Raw genomic sequence first — 27,870 nt, 5'->3', positions numbered from 1 at the left:
TCCCCCTTCAAGGTGAACATCCTTGAGGTTTAACTTGGACAGCAACATTTGAAATCGACCAGGATCAAGGGCCTTTGTAAAGAAATCAACAAGCTGATGTTGAGAATAAATGTGTCTTGGTACAATAAAACCCTCTTTGAATTTATCCCTTGTAATGTGACAGTCAATTTCTAAATGTTTTGTTCTTTCATGAAAAATAGGATTTTGGGTAATGTGAATTGCTGCTTGGTTATCACACCACATTGTAATTGGCAATTGAATACTTTCTTTCAAATCAGCTAGGATATATGAAATCCAAACAAGCTCACATACCGAAGAAGCTAAGCTGCGATACTCTGCTTCAGCACTTGACTTTGAAACTGTAGTTTGTTTTTTGGTTTTCCATGAGACGATTGAATCACCCAGCTTTATGCAAAATCCTGTCAAAGACCTGCGACTATCTGAGCAATTTGCCCAATCGGCATCTGAAAAACACTCAATGATTTTGTTAGTTTTGTACGGATAAAAAAGTCCTAACGAAATATTACCTTTAAGATATTTTAAAACCCTTAATGCTGAATTCCAATGTAATACATTCGGTTGATGCATGTATTGACTCAATTGTTGGACACTAAAGGCAATATCTGGTCTAGTGAAGTTAAGGTATATAAGTCGACCGACGAGCCTTCTGAATTTCTCAGGATCTTTTAACAAATCATGTCCCTTTTCTTCTAACTTGATTCCTTTCATCATTGGTGAACTTTCTGGTTTAGAAGAAATAAGCCCTGTTTCACGCAATATATCCAAGATATATTTGCGTTGATTCACATAAATTCCATCCTGTTTTTTTTTCTATTTCTAAGTCAAGAAAGAATTTAGCTTCTTTCAAATCTTTTATAGAAAATTTTTTATCAAGAAATTTTTTAATATTTGAAATTTCAAGCAAATCATTCCCTGTAATGAGCATATCATCCACATATATAACTAGAACAGTAATACTATTTCCTTTATGTTGAACAAATAGACAATTATCATGTGAAGATTGTTTAAAGCCATAAAAAATTAATTTATTAGTAAACTCCTCAATCCATTGTCTAGATGATTGTTTAAGCCCATACAAACTTTTCCATTTTCAGTCTGATTATATCCTTCTGGTGGAGTCATATAAATGTTTTCACTAATAAAGCCATGAAGAAATGCATTATTGACATCTACTTGATGTAAATGCCAATAATTAGCCGCTGCCAAAGCTAATACTAACCTGATTGTGACCGTCTTTGCAACTGGTGCAAAACAGTCGGTATAATCAATACCTTCCCTCTGGTTATATCCTTTAGCTACAAGCCTAGCTTTTAGTTTATCAATTGAACCATCAGACTTGATCTTAGTCTTATAAATCCACCTACATCCTATAGTTTTTTCATCTTTAGGAAGATCAACTAAATTCCAGGTTTGATTTGCTTCTAAAGCTTTAATTTCTTGCTTCATGGCTTCATTCCAGCCTTCATTCATACAAGCTTCCTTATAAGAATTTGGGTCATCAATTCTAGTGATGTTCATTAGAAAAGACTCATGTTTTGGATCAATCTCATATAACTGAAATGGAAAAGTTTTTGGAACATAATTATTTTTCTTGATGCTCATTATATAATCTTTTGACCATAGGTTTTGTTTTAATATTTCACTTTTCCTTAATGCATCATTCCTAAGATCAGTTTCTGGAAAAATGTCATTATCATTTGCAGAAGACAAATTTTGATTAATGTTAATGTCTTGATCATTTAATTCTAGTTCAGTTGATGAACTAGAATTATTAGACAAAATATCAGTTTCAACACAATTTTCAGAAATAATAGGATTAGGACAACATGTTTCAGACTCATCACAAAATTCTGATATAGGATTAGTGTTGTTACTGTTATTTATTCCTTCCTTAGGATGAATTTTCTCATTAAAAGGAAAAATGTTTTCAAAAAATTTTACATCCCTGGATGTAAATATTTTATTTTTTTCAATATCAAATAACTTGAATGATTTTTGTCCAACTTGATATCCCAGAAAAATTGATTTTATTCCTCGAATATCAAACTTGGATTTGCGAGGATTGTTATTTGAGCTGTAACAAAGACATCCAAAAGTTTTAATATCCTATAAACTTGGTTTTTTGTTTATAAGAATTTGATATGGAGTTTTCCATTTCAATATTTGAGATGGCAACCTATTAATCAAATGTGTTGCCATAAGAATAGAAAAAGTCCAAAACTTGATTGGTAAATTAGATTGAAACATAAGAGATCTTGCAACTTCTAACAAATGTCTATGTTTTCTTTCTACTACCCCATTTTGTTGAGGTGTGTAGACACATGATCTTTCATGAAAAATACCTAATGATTTAAATAAATTTGAACATCTCAGATTAACAAATTCAGTACCATTATCAGTTCTAATAGTTTTGATCTTAGTATCATATTGAGTTTTAACCATTTCAAAAAATTCAGTTAATCTTTCATAAACTAATTCCTTATTTTCAATAAAAAAGGTCCAAGTACATTTGCTAAAATCATCAACAATAGTTAACATAAAAGGACAATGTATATATGATTCTTGTCTATATGGACCCCAAACATCAACATGAATTAACTCAAAAATTCTTTTAGTACTTGTTGAACTGTTTTGAAAAGGTAATCTGTGCATTTTGGATTTATTGCATATTTCACAGTGATTTAAACTAGAATTATAATTCGGGAATAAATGCTTTAAAACAATATCTGATGGATGACCAAACTTAGAATGCAACGATATCCAATTAACACTTGTAGAACAAATTGTATTATTCATGTTATTGAAACTAATATTGTCTATATTACAAGAATCTAAAACATAGAGAGAATTTGAAATGTATCCAACACCTAAAGTTTTTCCATTTTCAAGGTCCTGCATTTTGCAACAAGTAGAATCAAATATACATTGTATTTTACTTGATTTTAACAATTTTGAAATTGATATTAAATTGTATTCAAATTCAGATACAAAAAAAACATGTTCTAAGATAATTTTATTTGTTAATTTCACCCTACCAGTGAAATTAACAGATACTCTAGTCTTATTTGGAAGATAAACAAAAACTGGATCCTTTAATGTTTTAATATCAAACATTTTTTCTTTTTGAAAACAAACATGATTGCTTGCACCTGTATCGATAATCCATAACTGATTCTTTTTAAAAAATTGGTTAAACTTTGAACAATTATGTATATTAGAAAACAAGTTAAAACAGAACTTACCAGCGCAGTTTTTGCTAGAAGATGCTTCAGAAGAGCTTGATGTTTCATTTGATTCAACATAATGCTCAACATCTGTATAGCTTCATCCGAGTATCCTTTTTGTGAAATATCATTCTTTTGATCTTCACAATCCATATCAAGAGGAGTGAATGCCACGTTCACAGAGTTCTTCCCTTTTGAATCCCGATCACCCTTCCACCAATCCGGATACCCAATAAGTTTGAAACACCCTTCTTGGAGATGCCCAGTACCTTTGCAGTTTAGACAATAAAGATTGACTTTCGAATTTGAATTTCCTCCCTTAGACTTGTTATCATTCCACATCTTTCCTTTTCCATATCCTCCTCCTGACTTTATAGACATAGCTGAATGATCTAAATTTTCTTGTCCGACATTACTAATTTGTCTTTGTTTTTGAACAGACAAAAGTGAAGCATAAGCCCTATCAATATCTGGTGGAAATTCAGAAACCAGAATTTGACTTCTCACATAGTCAAAAGTAAAATGAAGTCCTGTCAAAAATTGCCCTAATCTTCTTTTGACATCTTGTTCTTCAACAAGATCTGAAATCTTGCAACATTTGTTTACCCTTACTCTACAATCACATCTTGGAAGTGGATTAAGGGAACGCAACTCATCCCATAATCTGTTCATCTTAGAGTAGTATGCCTCTAGTTCTCCAACATTCTGTTACATTGAACTGATTTCAGTTTGTAATTGAAACGAAGACGGCTCATTCTTAACTTGGTATCTTTTCTTGATACCCTCCCATAGTTTAAGAGTGCTCTCGGTGTGCACAAAATCCTCTTTAATTTCAGGAATTAAAGAATTAATCACCCAAGACCTAACTAGGGAATCTGCTTTAATCCATCTAGCATAATCAACATCATCTTCAGGACAAACGATTGAACCATCAACAAAACCTTGTTTCGATTTTGCCGTCAATGTTATCCTAATACTTCTACTCCAGCTAATATAGTTTTTTCCAGAGAAAAATGTTGTAACAATCAACATACCAGGGTTATCATGATATGATACATGCAAAGGATCATCCACGCCTTGCACTATTCTTCCTTTTGTGGCCGTTGTCGATTTCTCCACCTTCTTGCAAATTAGTTACAATTCTTGCTGGACTTCTTTCAATTTCTTCTGCAGTCGTTTTCCTTAACCGAAATCTCTTCACCTCCAGTTAAATCGCTTTCTTGCTCTGATACCATGTAAAATCTTGAAGAGATTTTAGTAGAAGAAGAACAAGCTAAAGAGAAAATTTGTTTCGGATGAAAAAGGAATTAGCAAAAGTGGCAGATCCTAAGGGGCTGTCTCCCTTTTATATATGTCAAAAATATTACATTGGTCCCTATTGTTTTAACTAATATATAAACATAATATCTTGCTTTATAACATAGCAACAAACATATCAGTGTATCAATATATAAATTATAGTTAAACATAATTAAGTTACATACTCAATAACATAGGCAAACCTATGCAAACATAAATCATAAATTTAACAATTATTAATTTGTCCAGTTCTTTAAAAAAAAAGGTGTGCAGATTTCTAGGGTTATATTCGTCTCGTTCTTTTTGTATAAATAGATTAGGGAGGGTGAAGATGAGGAGAATTTTGAACTTAAAAAAATATGTTCTTTTAACTCCTAATTCAGATTGTCTTCGAGTAGGTGTGTTGTAATAGTCCATTATCATACTCCATTATTATATTAATATATGTTTACGTTAGAATTTCTATCTAATTTTGGTTATTAATTTTGCTCGTGTTAATTTGATTTGTGTGTGAGTGTATCTTTGATCCCAAATGGATTAGAATCCCAAACAAAAAAAATGGAAAAACTAAGAAATCATCTCAAATGAATTCATGAATACCTTTCTTTATAGATTTAACCCACTACCTATAGTTATAGTTAGGTGAATTGTAGTTCCACGAATCTCTGAAAGAAGTCAGGTAGTCCAAAACTAACCAAGATGTGTATCCTGTAGTGTCAAAAGAAAGTTAAGACCAATTAATTTCCATTGGTATGTCATAGGATTGGTTTGTCTAGTATAGATAAAGTTATGGCCATGGGAAGAAGAGCATATCTGCAGTTAGCTTTTAAAGTGAAATGTGTTTGTTGGGTATTAGTTGGCCCAACATTGTGGCCCAATCTCTAGTAACCCACTTACTAGACTTGACATAATAATATAAATAGATATTACTCTCTTGGTGAGAGGCAGACGTCAAGCTCTTTTGTGGTGTTTGGAGACTAGAGAAAGGTTTGTCGCATTTGGTGAGGTAGTGGTGCAACGGAATCGTTAAACAAGAGGAACTGAGCCAAACTTTAATCGCATTCACACCCAACAATGGTATTAGAGCTAGGGTTTAGGTTTGTAATTGGAGTTTGAGATTGGGTTGGGGGATATGAGTTATCTTCACCAATAAGCGCATATCTGTTTCTTCTTTCATTCCGTTGCTTTTATTTTTTGCTTCTGCTGCCACTAGAGGAAGAAGAAAGCCACCGCTGCCTCTGAAGAAGAAACCGGTGTTGTCCTATTCAACCGTTGTCGGTGTCGCGTTTGTCACGACCGGTGAGAATTAAAGTTATCTCCGTGCCGCTGCTGAGAAGACGAAACAGCCAATCCCCGAGCGGGGTGGGTAAGTCGAAAATTTATTTGAGTTTTGTAAGGTATCATAGCTTGAACCCTCCTATTAATTTCTACCAATTGATTGTTGTTTACTTTTAATTTGTTTGATAACATGTCTGGTGTTAATCAATATGGTATGGTTCCGTTTGACGGAAAAACTGATTTTAGCATTTGGAAATAAAAAATGAAATGTATTTTGATTCAGAAAAAAATGCTTTAAAGTTGTTTGTTAGGTTTATGCTGTTGCTGATACCGTTGAGAAAAATAGTGAAATGAATGAAAATGCATGTACCTCTATATACTTGAACTTATCTGATTCTATGATGAGAAAAATTGGTAATTTCGAGTGTGCAAAAACTTTGTGGGATAAATTGTCTAAACTTTATACTAAAATTATTTGCTTAATAAAATGTTCTTACTTGAAAAGTTTTTAAAATTTAGATTGGATATGTTCAAGGCATTGAAGATAATCTGGATATTTTCACTAAACTTATTTCTAATATTAAATTGTGTGGTCTTAAGAACATTGATGAGTATGCCCCCATTGTCTTGTTGAATGTTATTCCTGATTCTTTTAATGATGTGAAGTCTGTCATTAAGTATGGTAGAGACAATGTCACTCTTGATATTGCTGTCAATGGTCTTAAGAGTAAGGAGTTAGATTTGAGACACTCTGAGGGGAAGTCATGCATGTGAGGGGTAGATCTCAGGGTAGGTCTAGTGCCCAAAAGAATATCAGTAATGAGAGTTCTGGTAAGAAATATCATCCTGCTTGTAAAAGAAGATCTAAGTCTAGGTCTAGTATTAGAAGTTGTTATAATTGTCATGAGTTTAGTCATTTTATCAAGGACTGTCCTAAGCCTAAGAGAAATCAACATGTTGAAAATGCTGATGTGGTTGTTTGTGAGAGCAATATGGGTTATATTTTTATGATTAATAATTTATATGATTATGCTAGATTGAACTCTATGTTATCTAATTCTTTGTGCAAATCTGATTGGTTAGTTGACTCTAATTGTACTTTCCTTGTAACTCCATTTAGAGATTTGTTGTCTACCTATAAAGAGATTGAACATGGTTTGTGTTTATGGCAAATTCAAAAAATTGAAATGTGTTAGGAATATGTGATGTATGCTTAAGGTTCTCTTGTGGTTCTATGTTTACTTTGAAGAATGTGAGGCATGTTCCTGATTTGCATTATAATTTATTGTCTTGTGCATCTCTTGAGAATGATGGTTTGGAGGGAAAGTTGGGGAAATGTACTTTGAAAATTTTGCGTGGGTCTCTTATTATCTTTTACTGCTAAAAAGATGAACAATTTGTATGTGTGTCATGCTGAGACTACTTGTGACTCTATGAACTTTGTGATTGGTGATAAATCTGTTCTTTAACATAATAGATTAGGTCACATGAATAATAAAGGTTTAGAAATTTTGCATAAAGGTGGTCACTTTGGTAGTGATAAATTGTCCCTCATTCCCTTCTGTGAATCATGTGTTCTAGGAAAACAATATAAGGTGAGTTTTCTCATCTTCTCCTACCTAAACGTGTCTTAGTGTACTGATATTCTTGAATATTTGCATGCTGATGTGTGGGGTCCCTCTAGTATTTCTATACATGGGGTAACCAATATTTTATGTCCATCATTGAAGATTATTATAAGAAAGTTTGGACGTTACTTTTGAAAAATAAGTCTAATGTTTTTGAAAAATTTAAGGAGTGGAAGATTTTGATTGAGAATCAAACAGGTAAGAGAATCAAAACTTTTAGGACAGATAATGGTCTTGAGTTCTGTAATAAATAGATGAATGATTTATGTGTTACCTGGGGTATTAAAAGACATAGGTCTGTGCCGTACACACTACATCATAATAGTGTTGTTGATAGAATGAATAAGACACTTCTAGAGAGGGTGAGAGCTATGTTAGCGTCATCTGGGTTGTCTAAGATGTTTTGGGGGATGCTTTGCACACTTATACTTATTTAATAAATAAGTCCCCTAGTGTTCCCTTAGGAGGAAAATATCATGAATCTGTGTTTTCAGGTAAACCTCTTGATTTGAGCAACTTGAAATGTTTTGGCTGTGTTGGCTATGTGCATCAGAAGGTTAACAAGTTGGAGTCTAGGTCCAACAAATGTGTGTTCTTAGGCTACCCTGAAGGGATAAATGATTATAAGCTTTGGGATAGGAGTGAACCTGGGCTTAGGATTGTGATAAGTAGAGATATTGTCTTTAATGAGAATGATTTTCCTTGCTTTTCTATGTCCCCACTCCTGTTAATGATGTTCCTAATAAGGTGAAGCATGTGATTGTAGTTTTTGATCAACCTGCTGAACATGATGTGAACCTGTTGAAGTGGTACTCGTCATTTAGATTCTCAATCATGAGATCGATCGGTTGTTTCTTAGTGGGAGGCGAGACAATGTGGCCCACTCCATCACACCAGCGATCGAGGAAGTTGGCAAATGTCTCATTGTCTCCCTATTTGACATGTTTGTGATACTTCTTATTGGTATCCAAAAGGATATACATGTTAAACCGTCCTAAGAAGGTATCTCCTAGCTCTTTTACTATGGTATGGCATGAGATGTGGTTTTTTAAATATCACTTGAGGGCTTTACCCGTTAGATACCGGGGAAAAGCCTGAGAAGAGTGGGAGTGTCGAGGCAAAGGGGCCCATGACATCCAAATAATTTTTGAAGAACAAAGTGGGGTCCTCATTCCCAGCGAACTTGTCGAGGTCAGGAAGCTGAATGTCACGAGGGACTCTTTGCGTATTTCAGGCCCTTCTCCCAGTCATAGGCAACCTTAGGTACATTGCCCTTTGCCATTTGGGCAAGTTGAGCGTTAACCTCAACTTGCACGACCTTCACGTCAATCATGATCTTTTCATACTCCGGATACAAGGGTGACAGAGTAATAAGGGGAAATTTGAGCCCATGACCATGAGTCTCGGCATATCGAGACTCAGTAGCATTGGTCCTAGTGGACAGTTTAATGTCCTCTTCACCGTCAGAGTTTCTGAACCACGAGTTGTCGTCCTCTTCTATGGGACCCTTGATACTCAGTGGCCGGTCTAGCGGAGCCCGACTAGAAGTAGTTCGAGCTGATGAAGGTTCACGATGAGCGGACAGGTTCTGGCTCGGGATTAGCTTTAAGGATGCGTGCGTCAAGAGCTTCAATGTAGGGTGAGCATTATTTGGGTTTACCCAAACCCAACCCTAACCCAAACCCAAAATATTAATTTGGGTTGATTAATATGGGTTGGGTTGAGTTGAGTATGGGTTGGGTTTAATTTGGGTTGGGTTAGGGTTACCTAAATTATATAAATTTAATTTAATTTTCTATTATTAATCCAATATAAACTAATCATCTTCCAACTTTAAGTCGAACACGTTTTTAACATGTTTAACACGTTTTTCACACGTTTAACACGTTTTTCACACGTTTAACACGTTTTTAATATTTTTAACACGTTTTCACACTTATAACACGTTTTTCACACGTTTAACACGTTTTCACGTTTTTTGCACGTTTAACACGTTTTTGACATGTTTAACACGTTTTCACACTAATAACACGTTTTCACACTAATAACACGTTTTTTACATTTTTGTCACGTTTAGCACATTTTTGACATTTTTAATACGTTTAACGCGTTTTTGACAAGTTTAACACGTTTTTTTACGTTTTTGGCATGTTTAACACGTTTTTAACATATCTAATACGTTAACACGTTTTTGATAAGTTTAACACGGTCTTCACTTTTTGGCACGTCTAACACATTTTTGACATTTTAACACGTTTAACATGTTTTTGATATGTTTAACACGTTTTTAACATGTTTAACACATTTTTTACACGTTTAATATATTTTTCACGTTTTTGAAATTTATAACACATTTTCGACATATTTGACACGTTTTTCACACGTTAACATGTTTTTCACATTTTTGGCACGTTTAACACGTTTTTGACATGTTGAACACGTTTAATACATTTTGGCTCATTTAACACATTTTTAGCACATTTAACACATTTAACATATTTTGGTACATTTAACACATTTTTCACATTTTTGGCACGTTTTCACGTTTTTGGCACATTTTCACATTTTTGACACGTTTAACACGTTTTTGACATGTTAACACGTTTAACATGTTTAACACGTTTTTGCACATTTAACAGATATTTGACATGTTTAACATGTTTTTTTGCACGTTAACACGTTTTGATAAGTTTTCACACATTTTTGTCACGTTTAATATTTTTTGCATTAAAACACGTTTTTCACTTTTTGGCACGTTCAACACGTTTTTCACGTTTTGGCACGTCAAACGTGTGAAAAACGTATTAAACATGTCAAAAATGTGAGAAAATATTAAACGTGTTAAACGTGTCAAAATGTGCCAAAAACGTGGAAAATGTGGAAAACGTGTCATAACGTGTTAAACATGCCAAAAACGTAAAAAACGTGTTAAAAACATGTTAAACGTGTTAGGAATGTGAAAAACATGAAAAACATGGTAAACGTGTCAAAACGTGTTAAACGTGTCAAAAATGTGTTAAACGTGCCAAAAACGTATTAAACGTGTGAAAAACATATTAAATATGTCGAAAACGTGAAAACGTGTAAAAAACATGTTGAACGTGTCAAAACGTGTCAAAAACATGTTGAACGTGTCAAAACGTGTCAAAAACATGGAAAACATGACAAAACGTGTAAAAAACATGGAAAACATGACAAAAGGTGTTAAACGTGCCAAAAACGTGTTAAACGTGTCAAAAATGTGAAAAACATGTTAAACGTGCCAAAAACGTGAAAAATGTGTTAGAATATGTTAATTGTGTCATAATCGTGAAAACGTGTCAAAAACGTGTTAAACTTGTTAAAAACGTGTTAAACATGCCAAAAACATGAAAAACGTGTTAAATTTGTTAAAAACGTGTGTTTTTTTTTTGGAGGGAAAACAGCTTAATGAATGCCATTTCATTAAAAAACCCAAAAGAGGGAAAAAATACAAAAGTTTAAGATCAGATCTAGACAATTTCTAGATTTGACAATGAAACAATAATTGAATTATAGACAATAACAATAATCAATTAGCGCCTACAGCGTTTTTACTTTTATTCTACTTGTGACATTCTCAAACGAAATATCCCATATATGGCAGAGCTTTCTATTCTCTTCATTCCTTTCGATTCCTCTCCAGGATTGAATGAGTGCATTTCTATCTGAAGTTATATCTCTCCAAATATCTTCAGCGGTTCTACTTCTTCCACTGTGAGTTCTTGAATTTCTTTCTTTCCAGATATTGTAGATTACTGCTCCAAAGTAGCATTTCAACATACTTACATAGAAGGATCTTCCTTTTGCTTTATTCTTCATCCACTCTTGTATTTCTTCCCATATTCTTGGAAAGTTGATGATGTTCATGTTTGCAGCATACATCCTCCAGATTTGTATTACAAAAGAGCATTCCCCAAATAAATGGTTTATGCTTTCCTCAACTCCCGAACATAGGACACAGTTGATATCAGGAATGTTTATATATTTTCGAATTCTGTCTTTTGTTGTCAACCTTTTCCTGTATACCAGCCAGAGAATAAATTGGTGACGAGGAATAATCTTTGGAGACCATACCACATTATGCCAATCTACCTCCTGTCCTCTTGTTCTAACAATTTCCCATGCCTTTCCTGTAATAAACTTGTCATTGCTTTCTATTTTCCAGCTTATTTCATCATTATTTCATTGAGTTGCTTCTGCCTCATTAGGTTTAGGATTCTATCACCTTCTGGAATACGCCTCAAAAGTGAATCACATCTACCTTCATATACGTCTCTAAATGAGTACTTAATGTATTCTCTTCTAACTCTGTTTCCTTGCATTTCTTCTTTGAATATAATGGGAATATTATCCAGCCAAGGATCATTCCATAATAGTACCCCTCTTCCATTTCCAATTGTGGTTTTCACCATTTGAAAGGCATCTTTTCTTGTTTTTAGGATTTTCTTCAATGACCATGCCATTCTTTCGTTGATGCTTAGTGTCCAGATACTCTGCTCTTCTTTCATAAATCTTGTATGCACCCATTTGACCCATAGGGAGTCCGCTTTTTGCTCCAACTCCCATAAGCTCTTGATGGTGAGGGATTTGTTCCATTCAACACAACTTTTTATTCCTAGTCCTCCTTCTTCTATGGGAGTGCAAACATCCTCCCATTTGACTTTTTTTCCTCCTCTGCCTTGTGTTCCCCATATGTAGTCTCTCATGATTCTATCGAGTTCAGCCATTACTTTCTTTGGGATGACTATCTGTTGTGCCCAGTAGCCAATAATTCCAAAAATGACTCTTTTAACGAGCTCGATTCTACCTGCATAAGACAGTTTTTTCGTAGCCCAACCCAAAACAAAATTTCTAACCTTTTCTACCAGTTGTCTAAAGTGATTGTATCGGAGTTGTTTTGATGACAGGGGTACTCCAAGGTATTTCACTGGTAGTTCACCTTCCTTGATTCCCATAATATTGAAAATGTTTTCTTTCCTTTCTTCATTAACCCCTCCATAGAAAGCCCGACTTTTGTCCTCATTGATGTATAGACCTGTAATACTCGAAAAGATTGTTAGAACTTCTTTGATTATACTAACAGATTCAACATTCGCATAAGCCACAAAAAATAGATCATCTGCAAAACATATATGGGTTATTGCTTCTTCTTTGCAGTACGGGTGAAATTTGAAATGATGACTTCTCAGAAGCATTTTTAAAATGTAGTCAAGAATTTCCATTATTAAGACGAATAAGTAAGCAGATATAGGGTCTCCTTGCCTTACTCCCCTTTCACCCTTGAAAAAGCCTCCATGAATACCATTCACGCTCACAACAAAGTGAGGAGTGGAAACACATTGCATAATCCAATCAATGAAAATAATTGGAAAACCTGCAGCAATGAGGAATTCGTGGATTGATCCCCATCTGATCGATTCAAAATCTTTTTTAATGTCAATTTTGAAAGCCACATGTGGCGATATGTTTTTCTTTCCATATCCATTCAATAAGCTCTGCATGAGTAGGATGTTATGGGAAATAGAGCGTTTGAGAATAAATGTTGATTGCCCTAATCCTACAAGTTTATCAATAACTGTTTTCAAACGTTGCGAAATAATTTTATAAATAACATTGCAACATGAAAGAGGACGAAAGTCCTGATTTTTTTCCGGAATTGAATTCTTAGGAATCAAATTCAACACTGTGACGTTCCATTGCTTCAACATTTTCCTGTTTTGGAAAAATTCCAAAACCCCTTCGCTTACATCTTTACCCACTATTTCCCAGTTTTCTTTGAAGAAGTTCGCGTTGAAACCATCTGGCCCTGGGCTTTTATCCCCTTTCATCGAAAACACAGCTTTTCTAACTTCTTCCATACTAACTATTGTAATCAATTTGTTACCACTTTCTTCACTGATTTTCCTTTGCACAATCTGTTGAAAAAGCCTCCACGAATAAGTAAGGAGATATAGGGTCTCCTTGCCTTACTCCCCTTTCACCCTTGAAAAAGCCTCCATGAATACCATTCACGCTCACAACAAAGTGAGGAGTGGAAACACATTGCATAATCCAATCAATGAAAATAATTGGAAAACCTGCAGCAATGAGGAATTCGTGGATTGATCCCCATCTGATCGAGTCAAAAGCTTTTTTAATGTCAATTTTGAAAGCCACACGTGGCGATATGTTTTTCTTTCCATATCCATTCAATAAGCTCTGCATGAGTAGGATGTTATGGGAAATAGAGCGTTTGAGAATAAATGTTGATTGCCCTAATCCTACAAGTTTATCAATAACTGTTTTCAAACGTTGCGAAATAATTTTTGAAATAATTTTATAAATAACATTGCAACATGAAAGAGGACGAAAGTCCTGATTTTTTTCCGGAATTGAATTCTTAGGAATCAAATTCAACACTGTGACGTTCCATTGCTTCAACATTTTCCTGTTTTGGAAAAATTCCAAAACCCCTTCGCTTACATCTTTACCCACTATTTCCCAGTTTTCTTTGAAGAAGTTCGCGTTGAAACCATCTGGCCCTGGGCTTTTATCCCCTTTCATCGAAAACACAGCTTTTCTAACTTCTTCCATACTAACTATTGTAATCAATTTGTTACCACTTTCTTCACTGATTTTCCTTTGCACAATCTGTTGAAGCAATCTTCGGTTGTCCTCTATTATTGTGCTAGTTTCTGTTCCAATCAGCTCTTTGTAGAAACTTATTACTCCTCATGAACTGCTTTTTGTCCCTGTAAAACATCTCCATTTGAGTTTGTGAGCCTTAGGACCTGATTTCTGAAATTCCTTGATGAACATTTTTTATAGAAGAAAGAAGTATTCTTGTCTCCTAATGAAAGCCAATTTTCTCTAGATTTTTGTTTAGCAAAACATTCCTCTTTAGAACAGAGGTCTCTGAATCGCGTAAGAGCCTCTTTTTCCTCTTCCCTGTTATAAGGTAGATTTGGGGCTCTTAGTGCCTTGCTTTGTATTTCCTCTAGTTTCATTCTGGCTTCCTCTACTCTTTTAGAAATCCCACTATATTTTTTCCGGTCTAGTTTATTCAGCTTCTCTTTCAGTAATCTTAGTTTCTCACAAACTCTAAACATCTTTGTTCCATTAATTCTGATGTTCCAAGTTTCATTAAGGATTTTATTAAATTCTTCATCTTTCATCCAGAAGTTGAAGAACTTAAAGGGTCTTTTCTGTTTTTTCTCCTTTTCCCAAAAGAATTTCAAAGGGCAGTGATCAGAGATACCTGGTTGCAAAACCTGTATTTGGCTTCTTGGGTAAAATTCCACCCATTTTTCATTCACTAGGCCTCTATCAATTCTGCTCTTTCTCATGTTGTCCGCCCCTCTTGTAGTTGACCATGAAAATAGATTACCTGAGAAAGACGGTTCAATGCAGTTTATGTCTCGAATGCATTCATTGAAATCTTGCATGTCTTGTGTTATGTCTGTCTCAGGCTCTCTTTCATTCCTGAATCTTGTAACGTTAAAATCTCCCATAATAACCCATGGTTCGTCGTCCGTAATGCTTCTTCTTAAATCATTCCAAAGTGTCTTCCTCTCTGTCCCAGAGTTGCTTGCATAAACTACCGCAAAAAATATTTTTACCCTTGTCATCAGATTGATAACCTCTGTCAAAATAACTTGTTTGCTTTCAAAAAAATTCTTGATTTCAACCCTTCTTTTATCCCATCCTACCCAGATTCTACTTTTAATCCCATCAGAGTTATGAATAAATTCTCATTCTTCTTTGAAGCAACCTTGGGCAACATTCTCTATTTGACTTTGTCTGACTTTTATTTCAATAATTCCAAATACTGTGATTTCATTCTTCTCTTCCATTCTTATAACTTCTCTTCTTTTTATGGGGTCATTTAACCCTCTAATATTCCATGTCATTAAGTTCATTAATGCAAAGAAGATGTTCCAACTTTACTTCCCCTTCCTTTATTTTTTCTTCCTTTCTATTTTTCCCATATAGCAGGGCTATAAGGAATTGTATTTTCCTTAATTTTCTTACCTTCTTGTTTTGGGATTTTTCTGTTTCTCTGGTCAACTTTTTTTTGAATTGGAGATTGTACAGTTTCAATCGATTCAGCTGTCTCTTCTTTATCTTTCCCATTTCCTTCACCCACTTCCCCTTTCTTGCTTTCTCCTACACTTTCCCTTTCCAAAACCTCTTCGGTATTGATTCTTGCTTCCAAATCAAGTTTCTTTGTTACATCTTCATTCTCAGCCTTTGATTCTGAATCTCTTACCACTCTGTCTTCCTTCCCCTGTTCTTCAAAACCATGTTCTGAATTTCCTTGCTTATCTTGATCCTTCTGTTTACTCAATACTGATTCTTTAGTAACCATTTTCTGTCTTTCATTCTCAACCTTTTCCTTTTCCAACATTTCTTGTTCTTCTTTCTGTTTCTTTTCTGTCTTTGTCTTTGTCTCTTTCTCGATCTTCTTCTTCCTTTCTTCTTCAATTATTTTCGGGCACTTGTAACAGACATGTTCGAATGTATTACAGTCAAAACATCTATTCGGCCTCCACTCATATGAGATTCTCATAATTGTGGGTTCACCTTTTCTGTCTGTTACCGTCATCTGGTATGGAAGATTTGATCTCGGGTGTATCTCAATGCACATCCTAGCATAAGTCATATGTTCACCTTTTTCTGTAGTTGGGTCCATGTAGAGTGGACTCCCCAATAGGCTCGCAAAGTGACTTAATGCTTCAGGGTTATACATGTGGGGAGGGATGTTGCGCAATTGGAACCAGATTTGCGCAGTTTCTTTGGGCTTGCTGAAGAGGTTCATACCTTCTGTCCATTTTTCGAGTTTCATGTAGTTTTTTCCAACAAATGTGTGCCCATTGATCATAATACTTTCGAGATCTGATCCTTCTTTGAATTTGAGAAAGTACAAGTCATGAATGTTTGATGTTACCTTTTCTAGACCATTTTCCCCCAATTGTTCCATTAGAGTTTTTTTGGTTACTAGAAATGGCACCTTATTTCTTCCGATGAAGTTTCCCACTATGACATTCTTCCATGAATTTACGCAGTTTTCCTCAACTTCTTGGGTAGTTTGAATTCAAACGGGGAACCGATAATTTCAACTTTTGGCTTAAATGTTCCAAGAAAAATCATTCCCCTCTCTTGAACTGGATTGTCAGCTTTTGTTTCCCCTATGTTCTTCTGCCCTACATTCTGTTTCTGTTGTTCATTCTGCTCGTTACTCTGGTTTTGCCCTGTTTTCTGATCCTTCCCTTGAGTTTTTCTTTGTTCTTCAGCTTTCTTCCAGACCTAGTCTACATTCCAATTAGAATTTTTCTTGATGAAGTAGACTCTGGTTTTGGGGCATTTAGAGAGCTCTCTCAAAGTTTCAACAGACCAGCTCACAATAGTATCGTACTCCTCTTTTTTGAGGAGATTCCAGTCTTGTAGGTAATGTAGGTTGAGCTGCTCTGTGTACTGTTGGCTTTTCTCTTTGCTTAAAACGATTTGGCCTTTCTTTCCCAGTATCAATAATTTCGTTATCTGATTTCTAAGTCCTTTCAGATTGACCCTCTCATTAAAACCAACCCTCCATTTCCTCGGGTCTGTTTCTTTACCCAATACTTTCGCTGCCATTCTTTGCATTTTTCCTGTTTCACCCAAATTTTCTGCATTAATTCTTTCTCTTTTCAATTCTTTCTGAATTATTTTCTCTGCTTCTTCGTCTGAGTCAGGTATCTCAATAGTCTCAAGTTGAATTTGATTCCCATTAGAATACGAGTTAATGACCTGTGCATTTTTATTTCCTAGACTATTTTCCAGAACTACTCTATCTTTTCCTAGAGCATGTCCTAGACTATCACAATCTAGGCTATCAGCATGTATTCCACTAACAGTTCTATTATCATTTTCATTCATCTCATGAGTGTTATTGGGCTTGGTAAAAAACATACCTGGCGTGTTGACTGCAAAATCTTTATTATTACTCTTGCTCACGTCAGTCAGATTTCCACCATTTCCTCCTGGCTTTGGAGACCCATGATTTTCAAAGAGGATATTCGTGTGATTCTCTCCTAAGCCTATGTGGAGGTTAGTTGCATTTGAATTTTCTATCTTAGGATCAGGGGAGCATGTGCTGGATTCACCCATTGCCCGATTAAGAGAGTTGGCCGGGCTTGTACCAACTGTTGACAAAGAGGGAATTTCCCGTACTGCTGAAGCTACAATGTTTGCAAAAGTCATATTTAAAGTGGCCGACACGGACGGATTCGTGTCAGCGAAGCTTTTAACAACTTTACAGTACACATAGGTTTGAAATTGATTTCCTAATGTACTCTAGTCTTGACCGAGAGATCGATGAGTAGATTTAGTAGATTTCTGTGAAAAGACGACCCTTCCGGCCGAGAGATGAAATCACGACGCACACGGAACACGGATCGCACAAATCGCACAGATGGCACAGTTCGCACGGCAACGAATGGTGTGTGATTTCTTTGCGACTGCAATCGAGAGTTTCTTCAACGACGATTACGACCGCGACGGCATATCGCGGCACACACGGCACGCTGATCGCACAGTTCGCACTTAACCTAGGGTTTTGCCTTCGTGTCTCTCTCTCTCTCAAAATTGAAAAAATGGGGCTGTTAAAAACGTGTTAAACATGCCAAAAACATGAAAAACGTGTTCAACGTGTCAAAATGTGTTAAACGTACCAAAACCGTGTTAAACGTGTCAAAAACGTGTTAAACGTGTAAAAAACGTATTAAACATGTCAAAAACGTGAAAAACATATTAAACATTTCAAAACGTGAAAAATGTGAAAAACGTGTTAAACATGTAAAAAACGTGTTAAACGAATAAAAATGTGTTAAATGAGTCAAATAAATGTTAAATGAAAAAATAAAAATAAAATAATTTGGGTTACCCAACCCATATTAGTAAATAATATGGGTTGAATTATGAGTTGGATAAATTTAATTTGGGTTGAATATGGGTTGGGTAATACGGATTGGGTTTACCCGTTTGCTCACCCATACTCCAATGTTAGTAGAGATTTTGGTCATCTGTTCCATCATTTCTTTGAACATGTTCCTTAATTCTTGAGTCTTTGTCGCAGTCGCCATTAGATGGGGTCGGGAGCTAGACTCTTCTACCATTTCATTCGTGAGAGCGAGGTTTTTGTTGAATCTTCCTATTATCGAGTCCCTCCGAGATGTTGTGACAAAATAGAAAAAAGAAGACATGCAAGGTAGGAAACATGTTAGAAAAAACACATTTATGATTATGAGGGGTTATCTCATTTAATCTATACATGTATATACAAAGCAGTACACATATTGACTTACAAACTGGTGTCATTGTAATTCAAGAAGAATGGATGAGACTTTTTGATCGACAATGCTCGTGTACTCAGACGTATCGAGCCAAAGTCGATACGACTTGACCATTTATCATTTAGATGTCTAGGTGGCGTTGCATAACGTACAATATACACGATCTATCATTTAAATGTGTAGGTGGCGTTGCATAACGTACCGTATACATAATCTTGAAATGTAAGAGACAATGTAGCTCGTTTATGATTGAATCTAATGCAAGCAAGAAATGTGAATAAATAATTTACATTGATAGTTCGGTCATTACTCTCTATTAAGTCCTAAATAATAAAAAAAAAAGATGGATATCTCTAAGCTCCCTGAAGTCCTAGGTTTAAGCCTATTAGACAACAAATTATGCTCAACTCTATACTAAAATTGTCTAGAAGATTCATAGTAATAGATGCAATCGAAAAATCTAAAGTAATAGACAAATCTGATAAAAAAAGTACACAAACGAGGCCATAGAATTTAAGTTTGTTTTACGAAGAGTTTGTTTACTTAGAAATGTGAGGAATAATTTTAGTAGCACGCAAGAATTTTTATCGTGATTTTTAGAGTGGTAAAACTCAAGTTATTACATTACAAAGTTAATGAATCTTCTTAACGTATCTTATAAATTCTGATTATCATTTTATATTTTCTTGAAATTTTTCTGGAGTGATTTAAGCATTTAAATATAAATAGATTCAAATATAAATAGATGAAGATATTAACCAAACAAACCATTAAGAATTTATTTCAATTATAAATAGAGTTTAAAATTAAAATCAAATGAGATACAAGTTCAGGGGCAAAAAATGAAGGATCAATTATGAAGACAGACCATTTGTCAATTTGGAAAAAAAAACCTATAGTTCTTATCTAATAACTAATAACATGTTATTAGGTACAATTCAAAGTTCGAGCTCCCGATATAAACTGCCTCCATCGAGAAATAGAACTGACTAATCCTAAGGGAAAGGGGTCGAGAAACGACCAAAATTCAAAAAAGAAAAACTCATATTCACAATCCTTCTGTAATTGTTGCATAGCTTATTTTCATATAAACTAAAACTCATTGAGTATTAACCAACTACATTCACCTCATCCATGTTTCAGTAATTCTCAAGAAAAACTGATACATGAATAGCAAATATAGAAAGCCAAATAAAAAAAATGAATTTGCAGAAAAATAAAGTTAATGTATACCCTCTGCTGTGTTTGACCTTTACCAGCTATTGGTATGTCCAGGAAATCTGAAGCCAAATTTCCCAAAGATGGCAAAAAACTGTAGTATATGATTTTGTGTAGAAAAATAAATAAAGTCTCTGATTAACTCCAGAACTTTCCCTCCTAGCTCTCTTCCTTTCTGTTTCTTTATGTATAAATTTCCTTCTCTAATATTTCTTTCCCCTAAGTAGCTATTCCTGAACAAAATAGATGAATGAACAAAGCTAGATTTTTTTAAAAACCAATCAAGACAATGAATGAACATTCTTGTTACTTACCTCTATTTGTCTGCCTTTGAGGCAAACTATTATAATGACCACAATATCCCTCAGAACCTTTATTAACCGTTGTTGTAACATCGGGTGTACCATCAGCCCCGTAACTGTATGAATTTGGCGCATTTATCTCAGACGGAACAGATCGCCATGGATCACCATATGGAATATCATTCCCATAAAAGTCCCCTTCAGAAATACCACTTGAAACAATATTTCTTATACTGTTCCCACCAAATTCTGAACCTCTTAACCTGTAATGACTTTCTCTGTTACCATATCCCATATGTCCTCCTGTTGTATAGCCAGAAGCAAGTCCACTTCCTTGAGGAGACAATTGAGAAGGGCCCAAATTAAGTCCATTATTTCCAAACACTCCAAAACTTCCATTTCCAGCAGTGAAATATGTATTTGGGCTTGAATTATTTGCAGAAGCACTTAGACAACCGCCACCAACACCGCCAACACATGCATTCCGAGCTGGTGAATTTATACAAGGATCGGTTTGAATGTTTATCCCACCATACCCAATTGGAGGAGCATAACGATTAGAGTTAGCACCATAAAAAGGACTTATAATCCGACCATATCCAATACCATTACCAAAATTGGAGTTTCCTCCAAAGTTGACATTACCACCACCCCCATCAAGATTCATGCCTACACCAAAACCCATAGAACCGAATGGAGAGAATCCTGTTCGATTAAACGGATTATACCTTCCATCCATTCGAACGCCATATCCTCCAACTGGGCTCATATTATAACCTTGAGGATAACCATTGAGAATCGCCCTACTGAAACCATAACTATATCCTGCAGTCGTCAAAGGACTCCTAATTGAGCCAGGAGAGAGCTCTTTAGGAACTGCCCGTTTAACCTCAACCATTTTACCATTAAGTTCATGAAAGGTTCTATACAATGCCCTATCAACAGCTTCCTCACAATCATATGTGATAAAACCGAAGCCTCTTGGTCTTTGGGTATTATGATCGTACATAACCACAACATCATTAATCGTACCGAATTGATCAAAATACTTCTTGAAGTCTATTTCTGCAACCGAGGATGCCAAACCTCCTACAAATATCTTCTTTGTCCGTCCAGGAACTGGAGATCCTTGCAGACCACCACAATTGTTGTTCCTAATTAAGATTTGTTGATCATCCCTTGGAACAGCCTTCTTGGCTTCAACCTGGATCACCCAAAGAGAAATAATAAGAACAAATGTTTCAAAACAACCAATAAATAACATTGTTATTCGGAATATTTATACCCTTAATCCTATTATACTGCCTTTCTGCATGTTTCCCATACTAAGTTAATGCAGAACATGAAACAACAAACTAGCTTCATGGTACAATGCAAGGCTCATGGTTAATAAGATAGTTACTTAAATTTATTAAAATTTTAAATATAAATTAGTGTAGCATAGTGGTTCAAGATAAAATCTAAGTGTTGTTAGTAGGTTATAAGTTGATTTTTTTTTAAACGGGGGCTTGGGCAGCTCTGCATGGTTGCTATCATGACCATTTAAAAAAATCAAAGAAATGATCATGATGATAATCTGATGTGATTGAAATTATTAGCTGCTTAACTGTTCGACCATCAATCATGTGTTTCTCCAAAACTACTCGTTCAGCAATGGCAGGATCAGAGAAAACAACAAACCCAAATCCACGTGCACGGCCAGTAGCACGATCCCTCATGATAACCGCTTCAATCACTTCTCCATATGAGCTGAAATATTCTTTAAGGCGACACTCATCAGTATCCCAAGATATCCCCCCAACAAATAGTTTGCCCATATGCAAATCCATCTTCTCTATATAATATCGCAGCAAATCACATATAAAAGTTAATATTAGTCGCACAAATAAGGCGTGCAGAAAACTCTCTAATCTCTATACTTAAGTGGGTAAAAGGCTCCTTTTCCAATTAAGAAATAAGGGTAAAAGGAAACTTTTCCAATTTATGTAGAACTTTTTTTTTACTAATTCAGATAAGAGACTAGTAAAATCAAATGGATAAAACTACTAATTCATAAAAGAAATCTAATCTAATAAATGAAAATGCAGGTAATAAAAAAGGATTCTACAATAACACAAAAACTCACCTGAAAACTGGGCAAATTTCAGTGAAGATTTCAAACATTTACAAGGTATGAATTCAATCTGGTAGCAAGATAAAGTCTCAATCTAACATTCCTGAAAAAAAAAATGAAAATTTAACTGAATCAGTGACACCATAATTTCCATTAAAGATAAAAAACAATAAAGACAAATCAAAAGGTGGGTGAGATGAAGATTTCAATGATTTACAAGGTATGAATTCAATCTGGTAGCAAGATAAAGTCTCAATCTAACATTCCTGAAAAAAAAAATGAAAATTTAACTGAATCAGTGACACCATAATTTCCATTAAAGATAAAAAACAATAAAGACAAATCAAAAGGTGGGTGAGATGAAGATTTCAATCATGAATACATAATTGATCAGAATTGAGTGAATAACAAGGTGGGTGGAATCTATAAATTCAATCCAGGAACAAAATTGAATAGCATGCATGGCTGAAGGAAATATGAAACTGAACATGCCCATTACCGTTAGTACAGTAGAAACAAAGTGATCGTTCATTCAATCTCTCTTAGCCAGAAAAATTCCTTATTCACTTAATTTGGCTATTCGTTTGCCCTTTGTTTAGATCCAAAGAGATTAAATCTCAGGTTGAGATAATGAAAGGACACATGATTTAAATAGGACAGGAGTGTGAAAAATTATATTTTAATTGGAGGAGTGATACTTGGAGGAAAATTGGGGAGGGAAAGAAGAAAATGACGTGTCATCATTTGATTGGTGGATAAAAGGAAAAATAATGTAAAAAAATGTTTTATTAGTTGAGAAAAAGAAAAAAAATGTAAAGATAGAAATTGGTCTTCATTCTCATTTCCTATCCTATTATTTCTCTTTTAATTATTTGTCTTAATTTCAAATATAATATTTAATTATCTATTTTAATTATTTAAGAATATACTGTTTATAATTAATTTTTGTTAAAAAAAACTTTAACAACTAAATTACATTATAAAAAGTAAATCCACAATTAAATGAAAACTAAATTAACTCATTTTCAAATTCTATCCCATAACATTCTAAATAACTATATATAATATTATTTAAGAACTTTGTTTAATATGAATTAATTGAAATTATTATAAATAAATTACAATTACTTTTTAATCTAGTTTTATAAATTATTAAATTATTTTTCTAAATTGATTTGTTTAGTATTTTAAATTATTAAACATTAATAATATTTAATATTTCACTCCACTTATCTAAATAAATAACCTTCTATATCAAACATCTAACAAAGATTTATATAAAAAACAATTATGATTTTTTTTTGATAAGAAAACTTAAATGTGTTATTATATAATGAAAAATAATTTTAATAAATAAATATGTTTTAATATTTTAATTATGAGTTAATAATATATTTTATAAATATAAAATTACAAGATGATGATTTATTTAAATAATTTAAAGAAACAAACTAATTAATATATTCCATCTTTCGAATAAATTAATAAATTTATGAGGTTGTAAATTTGTAAAAGCTATTCATAAGGTTTGTTGTAACAAATCACATCACAATAGTACGTTGTTTACTTATTTTAGCGAAGGGGTCAAAATTAATGAGATTATCTATTAAAATGTTATTTTGAAAACGGACAAAATAAAAAATGAAAATTAAGTGATTTTTATTTGGTATAAAATTTTTGAATTGGATGAAATTAATTTTATTTGATAATTTTTCATATGGTGTTAAGAAAAAAATTTGTTAACTATTTTTGTCAAATAAATTTGATGTAAAATTGACAAAAACTTGTTTCAAAGCATAATATACCAATAATAATAATTATCGGTATGGTAACCCCGGAGTCCCTAAAATCCATAGCATAATACATGTGGTAATACGGGAGATCTGGGGTGGCTCGAAATTCGATGATTTCAATCTTATTTTTGTGTGTTAACATTATTTTTGAAAGATGTGGACAATATATACTTGAAAACTTTTAAAATTAATTATGTAAAAATGATTAATTTTATTCAAATTTTAATTAGCTGAGGATTTGTTGTAACCAAATGACGATTTGATTTCACATTCAATTTAAATTAATCAAATATAATTAATTTTTTTAAAAAAATTATTTATTTAAAAATAGAGTCACCTAATGATTTTAGAAAAAAAATAGTAAAATGTACGTATATAATAACTAGAGTTTCTATAAGGGGTTCGTTATTTGGTTGCGCTCGGGAGAGGGCTTTCAGGCTATTTTCTCTGCGCCCGTTGAAAACAGTTTTATTTTTTAAAAAATTTGTCTATCAAAAGATTTATTTATAACATTTATTTCATTTAATTAGTAGTCAGTGGGTCCTAAACAATAAGAAGTTTAGATTACGTAAAAAATTATAAAAAATTATTTAGAAGTGCGTATCTACGATTGCGGTTATATAAGATTGAGTACAAGACCTGAAAAATATCAGAAACGTATTAAAATTTAAAAATAAATTTCAAACGGAGCATTAGTAAAAATATTTGTTTGGAAAATATCTCAAAATATTTTAAAATCATTTTCTGATCTCTTGGGATTATTTGAAAATGAATTGGGGTTCCAAAATTACAAAAATAAATTTGTATTTTGAAAAGTGGAACTAAACAGGCCTTAGGATCGGAGTCCTAAGGGTTGAGTCCGTTTTTACTAATCGGAGACCGGTTGGGCTCGGTCTAGACCGTGGAAGCTCTCGATCAGGACTTGGGATACTCGGTTAGAGGACTGGAGTGTTCGACGCTTAGGTTTGGGAGTCCTGAACACGGATTGTTCGGTCCTAAGTCTGGGAGTCTCGGTCCCAAATCTAGATTTCTCGGTCGTGGGTCCTGGGAGTCTTGGTCCCAGGTCAGACCTCTCAATCCTATGTGAAAATTCTCGGTCGGATTTCTCGGTCCTTTCTCAAGAACACCGGTCCTAGGGTTTGGTCCTATCTTAAGAACACCGATCATTGGTCTCGGTCCTAAGTTAAATTTTCGATCTTTGGCCTCGGTAAGGACCGAGGATTCTCGGTCCTACTTCTCGATCCTTTGTCCTACAGGACTCGGTCCAAAATTCAGAATGTTCTTCATTTGGTATGAAAATTGCAGGTTTATATCTTTTGATACAGAAGTTGCTAACAACTCCATTTGATGAAGGGATCAAAACCCCTAATCCTAAAATCGGTCAATCGAACCCTAAGACGATTGATTTTTCAAAACGATTTCTATGTCAGAATTTGAGATCTTTTGAATTAGGCCATCTCATGGCCTAATTCTTGTTCCAACAACTTCAAAATTATGTTTATAATCGAACATAGCCAAAACAAGAACATCAAGTGAGCTCTGTAACAAATTTTAAAACTAAAATTTAAACTTTTTATTTCAAAAATTTCAGTTCGATCAAACATGACCGGGATACATGTTTTATGGTTTGAAAATGATCATAACATGTTTACAAACATATTAGATAACCATTTGAATCAAAATTCAAGCTTAAAAGCTCAAGAACACGAATTTCAAAATTTCCAGATTTTCAAATCAAATTTAGTTTTTTTTATTTGGGTTGAATTGATGAAATCTTTTTCAACAGAAAATTTGGACATCATCTAGGGATTGATTTCGACGATAGAAAGAACAAAATTGAGCCCTAAATAAGATCAACCCGATCGAACTTGCAAAATTCAAATTTTGAATCATAACTTGAATTACAGAATGTCTAGAATCTTACTAGTGATTGGAGAACACACCAATGATCTTTATAAAGCTTTCTAGAGCTCTAGATCGAATCTTGAAACGCCGGAATAATTTCTTCAAAAATCAATCGCCGGAGCTTTTTCAAAATTCTTCAAGAAGACTGTAATTATTTGATTTTGATCGATGGATTGGAAGAAAAAGACCTAGGGAGTATTTATACTCAATCTAGGTCGGTTTCAAAGTCGAATTCATATTGAATTTGGCTTCTAAAACTCTTCTTCGTTCTGTTTTGTCCTCGCCAACCTAGTTCTAGGGTAGGTTTTGACTTCTTATCCTAGGGGAATTGAAAGCTGAGGTGAGACGTGCACGTTGGTGAAGTTTGGAGGGATAATGATGAAAGGTGGCAAAAATCAGGCTTCTGGAAGGTCGTTGGCGTCCATCGCGTTTTTCTAATGTTCGTCTAGTCTCGGCGAAGAAGACGCTCAAAACAACATCGTTTCATTTAAATGAAGTGCATCGTTGTGTTATGTTGGCGTTTCGTCGGTCGTTGGGGCGTTTAGGCTAACATGGTTAGCGTCCCGTTAGTTGATCATGTGTGGACCCGTGCGCGCTTCCTTGGTTACAACCAGTTTTTTGAAATTCCTTGGCACGTTGGATGAAGCTTAGGCGCTCATCTGATGGCCACGAATCCTGCTACAAAGTTTAAACATAATTTCTACCACATAGGATTATTAATTTATATTTTTAATAAAAGGTATTAGAAATCAAATTTTTAACATTTTCTTGTGTTTTTTCTTTATAAAATTAATACACAAAAATATTTTTGGAAACATAATAAAAAAATATGTCCATATTTTTTTATTTTTGGGTATTTTTGAGGTATATATTTAATTATTTTAAACCATAAACTATACATAATTTATGTTTAAAATCACAATTAAATTATTTCAACCTCTTTTTTAGATTAATTTGGATAAATAAATACAATATTTTAATCTCAAATTATTTTAATTTTTATTTAGTTTTTCTAATTAGGGTTTAATTATCATAATAATTAATTATAATTTAATTTTAATTTATCCTTTTAGATTATTTTGAATTTAAAATTTCAAAATATTAATTATAAATATTATTATAAATTGGTGTATATCAAACTTTCATGCTTATATTAAATTGATAATGTAAGTATTATAAACATTATTATAAATATAAGTATTATAAGTATTAAAATTATAAATATTATTATAAATTGAATTATATTAAATTTTCATGTTTATATAAAAATAATAACATAAAATTATAAACATTATTATAAATGTAAGTAATATAATTATAAATTGGAGTATATTAAAATTTCATGTTTATATAAAAATAATAACATAAAATTATAAACATTATACATATAAATGTATGTTAATAAGTATTAAAATAATGATGGTGCATGTGAGAATGTACATATTTGATAAGGTAAAAAACTCTTGATATAATTTTAATTGTGTTCCTTCTAAAATTTAGTATTCTTAATGCTTCCTACATTAAGTACATTTTTTTCCATATTTTAATGTCACTTTTTCTTCTTATTTAACTGTCTTTTGTCAAATGGGCATAACAATTAGAAAATTAGAGAAGGAAATAGATTTTTAATACCTAAACTTTGTGATGTGTGAAGTAAATAATACATTATTTTATATTTATAACATTCTATTTATATAATATATTTTTAGCGATAAAAGTTAAATACTCAAATGTTAGTTAATATATGATTAATCAACAT

General features: G+C 33.5%; 1 protein-coding gene across 2 annotated transcripts; it reads right to left on the bottom strand.

Moving 5' to 3' along the window:
• Positions 1-19,604: 19,604 nt before the first annotated feature.
• Positions 19,605-23,026, bottom strand: LOC124936197 (heterogeneous nuclear ribonucleoprotein 1-like). Of its 2 annotated transcripts, none has more exons than XM_047476676.1 (6): positions 22,913-23,026; positions 22,631-22,679; positions 22,426-22,516; positions 21,908-22,134; positions 20,313-21,504; positions 19,605-20,231 (listed from the first exon to the last, which is right to left on the bottom strand). In XM_047476676.1, exons 4-6 carry the CDS (start codon positions 22,127-22,129, stop codon positions 20,218-20,220), a joined length of 1,428 nt encoding a protein of 475 aa, XP_047332632.1. In that variant the 5' UTR covers positions 22,130-22,134; positions 22,426-22,516; positions 22,631-22,679; positions 22,913-23,026; the 3' UTR covers positions 19,605-20,217. The 2 variants fall into 2 exon arrangements, with proteins under 2 accessions (XP_047332632.1, XP_047332633.1); XM_047476677.1 differs by having other exon boundaries at positions 21,908-22,129.
• Positions 23,027-27,870: the final 4,844 nt, after the last annotated feature.

This window comes from Impatiens glandulifera, chromosome 4 (assembly GCF_907164915.1).
Source record: "Impatiens glandulifera chromosome 4, dImpGla2.1, whole genome shotgun sequence".
NCBI classification, from domain to species: domain Eukaryota; kingdom Viridiplantae; phylum Streptophyta; class Magnoliopsida; order Ericales; family Balsaminaceae; genus Impatiens; species Impatiens glandulifera.
Note: the sequence above shows the minus strand (reverse complement) of the source record. Positions and strands in the feature narration are given on the sequence as shown.

Bases quoted from the DNA above. Each gene is read 5' to 3' on its own strand.
- LOC124936197 (XM_047476676.1), bottom strand. From the start codon at position 22,129: ATGGATTTGCATATGGGCAAACTATTTGTTGGGGGGATATCTTGGGAT. The intron at 21,505-21,907 runs GTTAAGCAGCTA...TGGGTGATCCAG, and splicing joins ACATGATTGATGGTCGAACA to GTTGAAGCCAAGAAGGCTGT.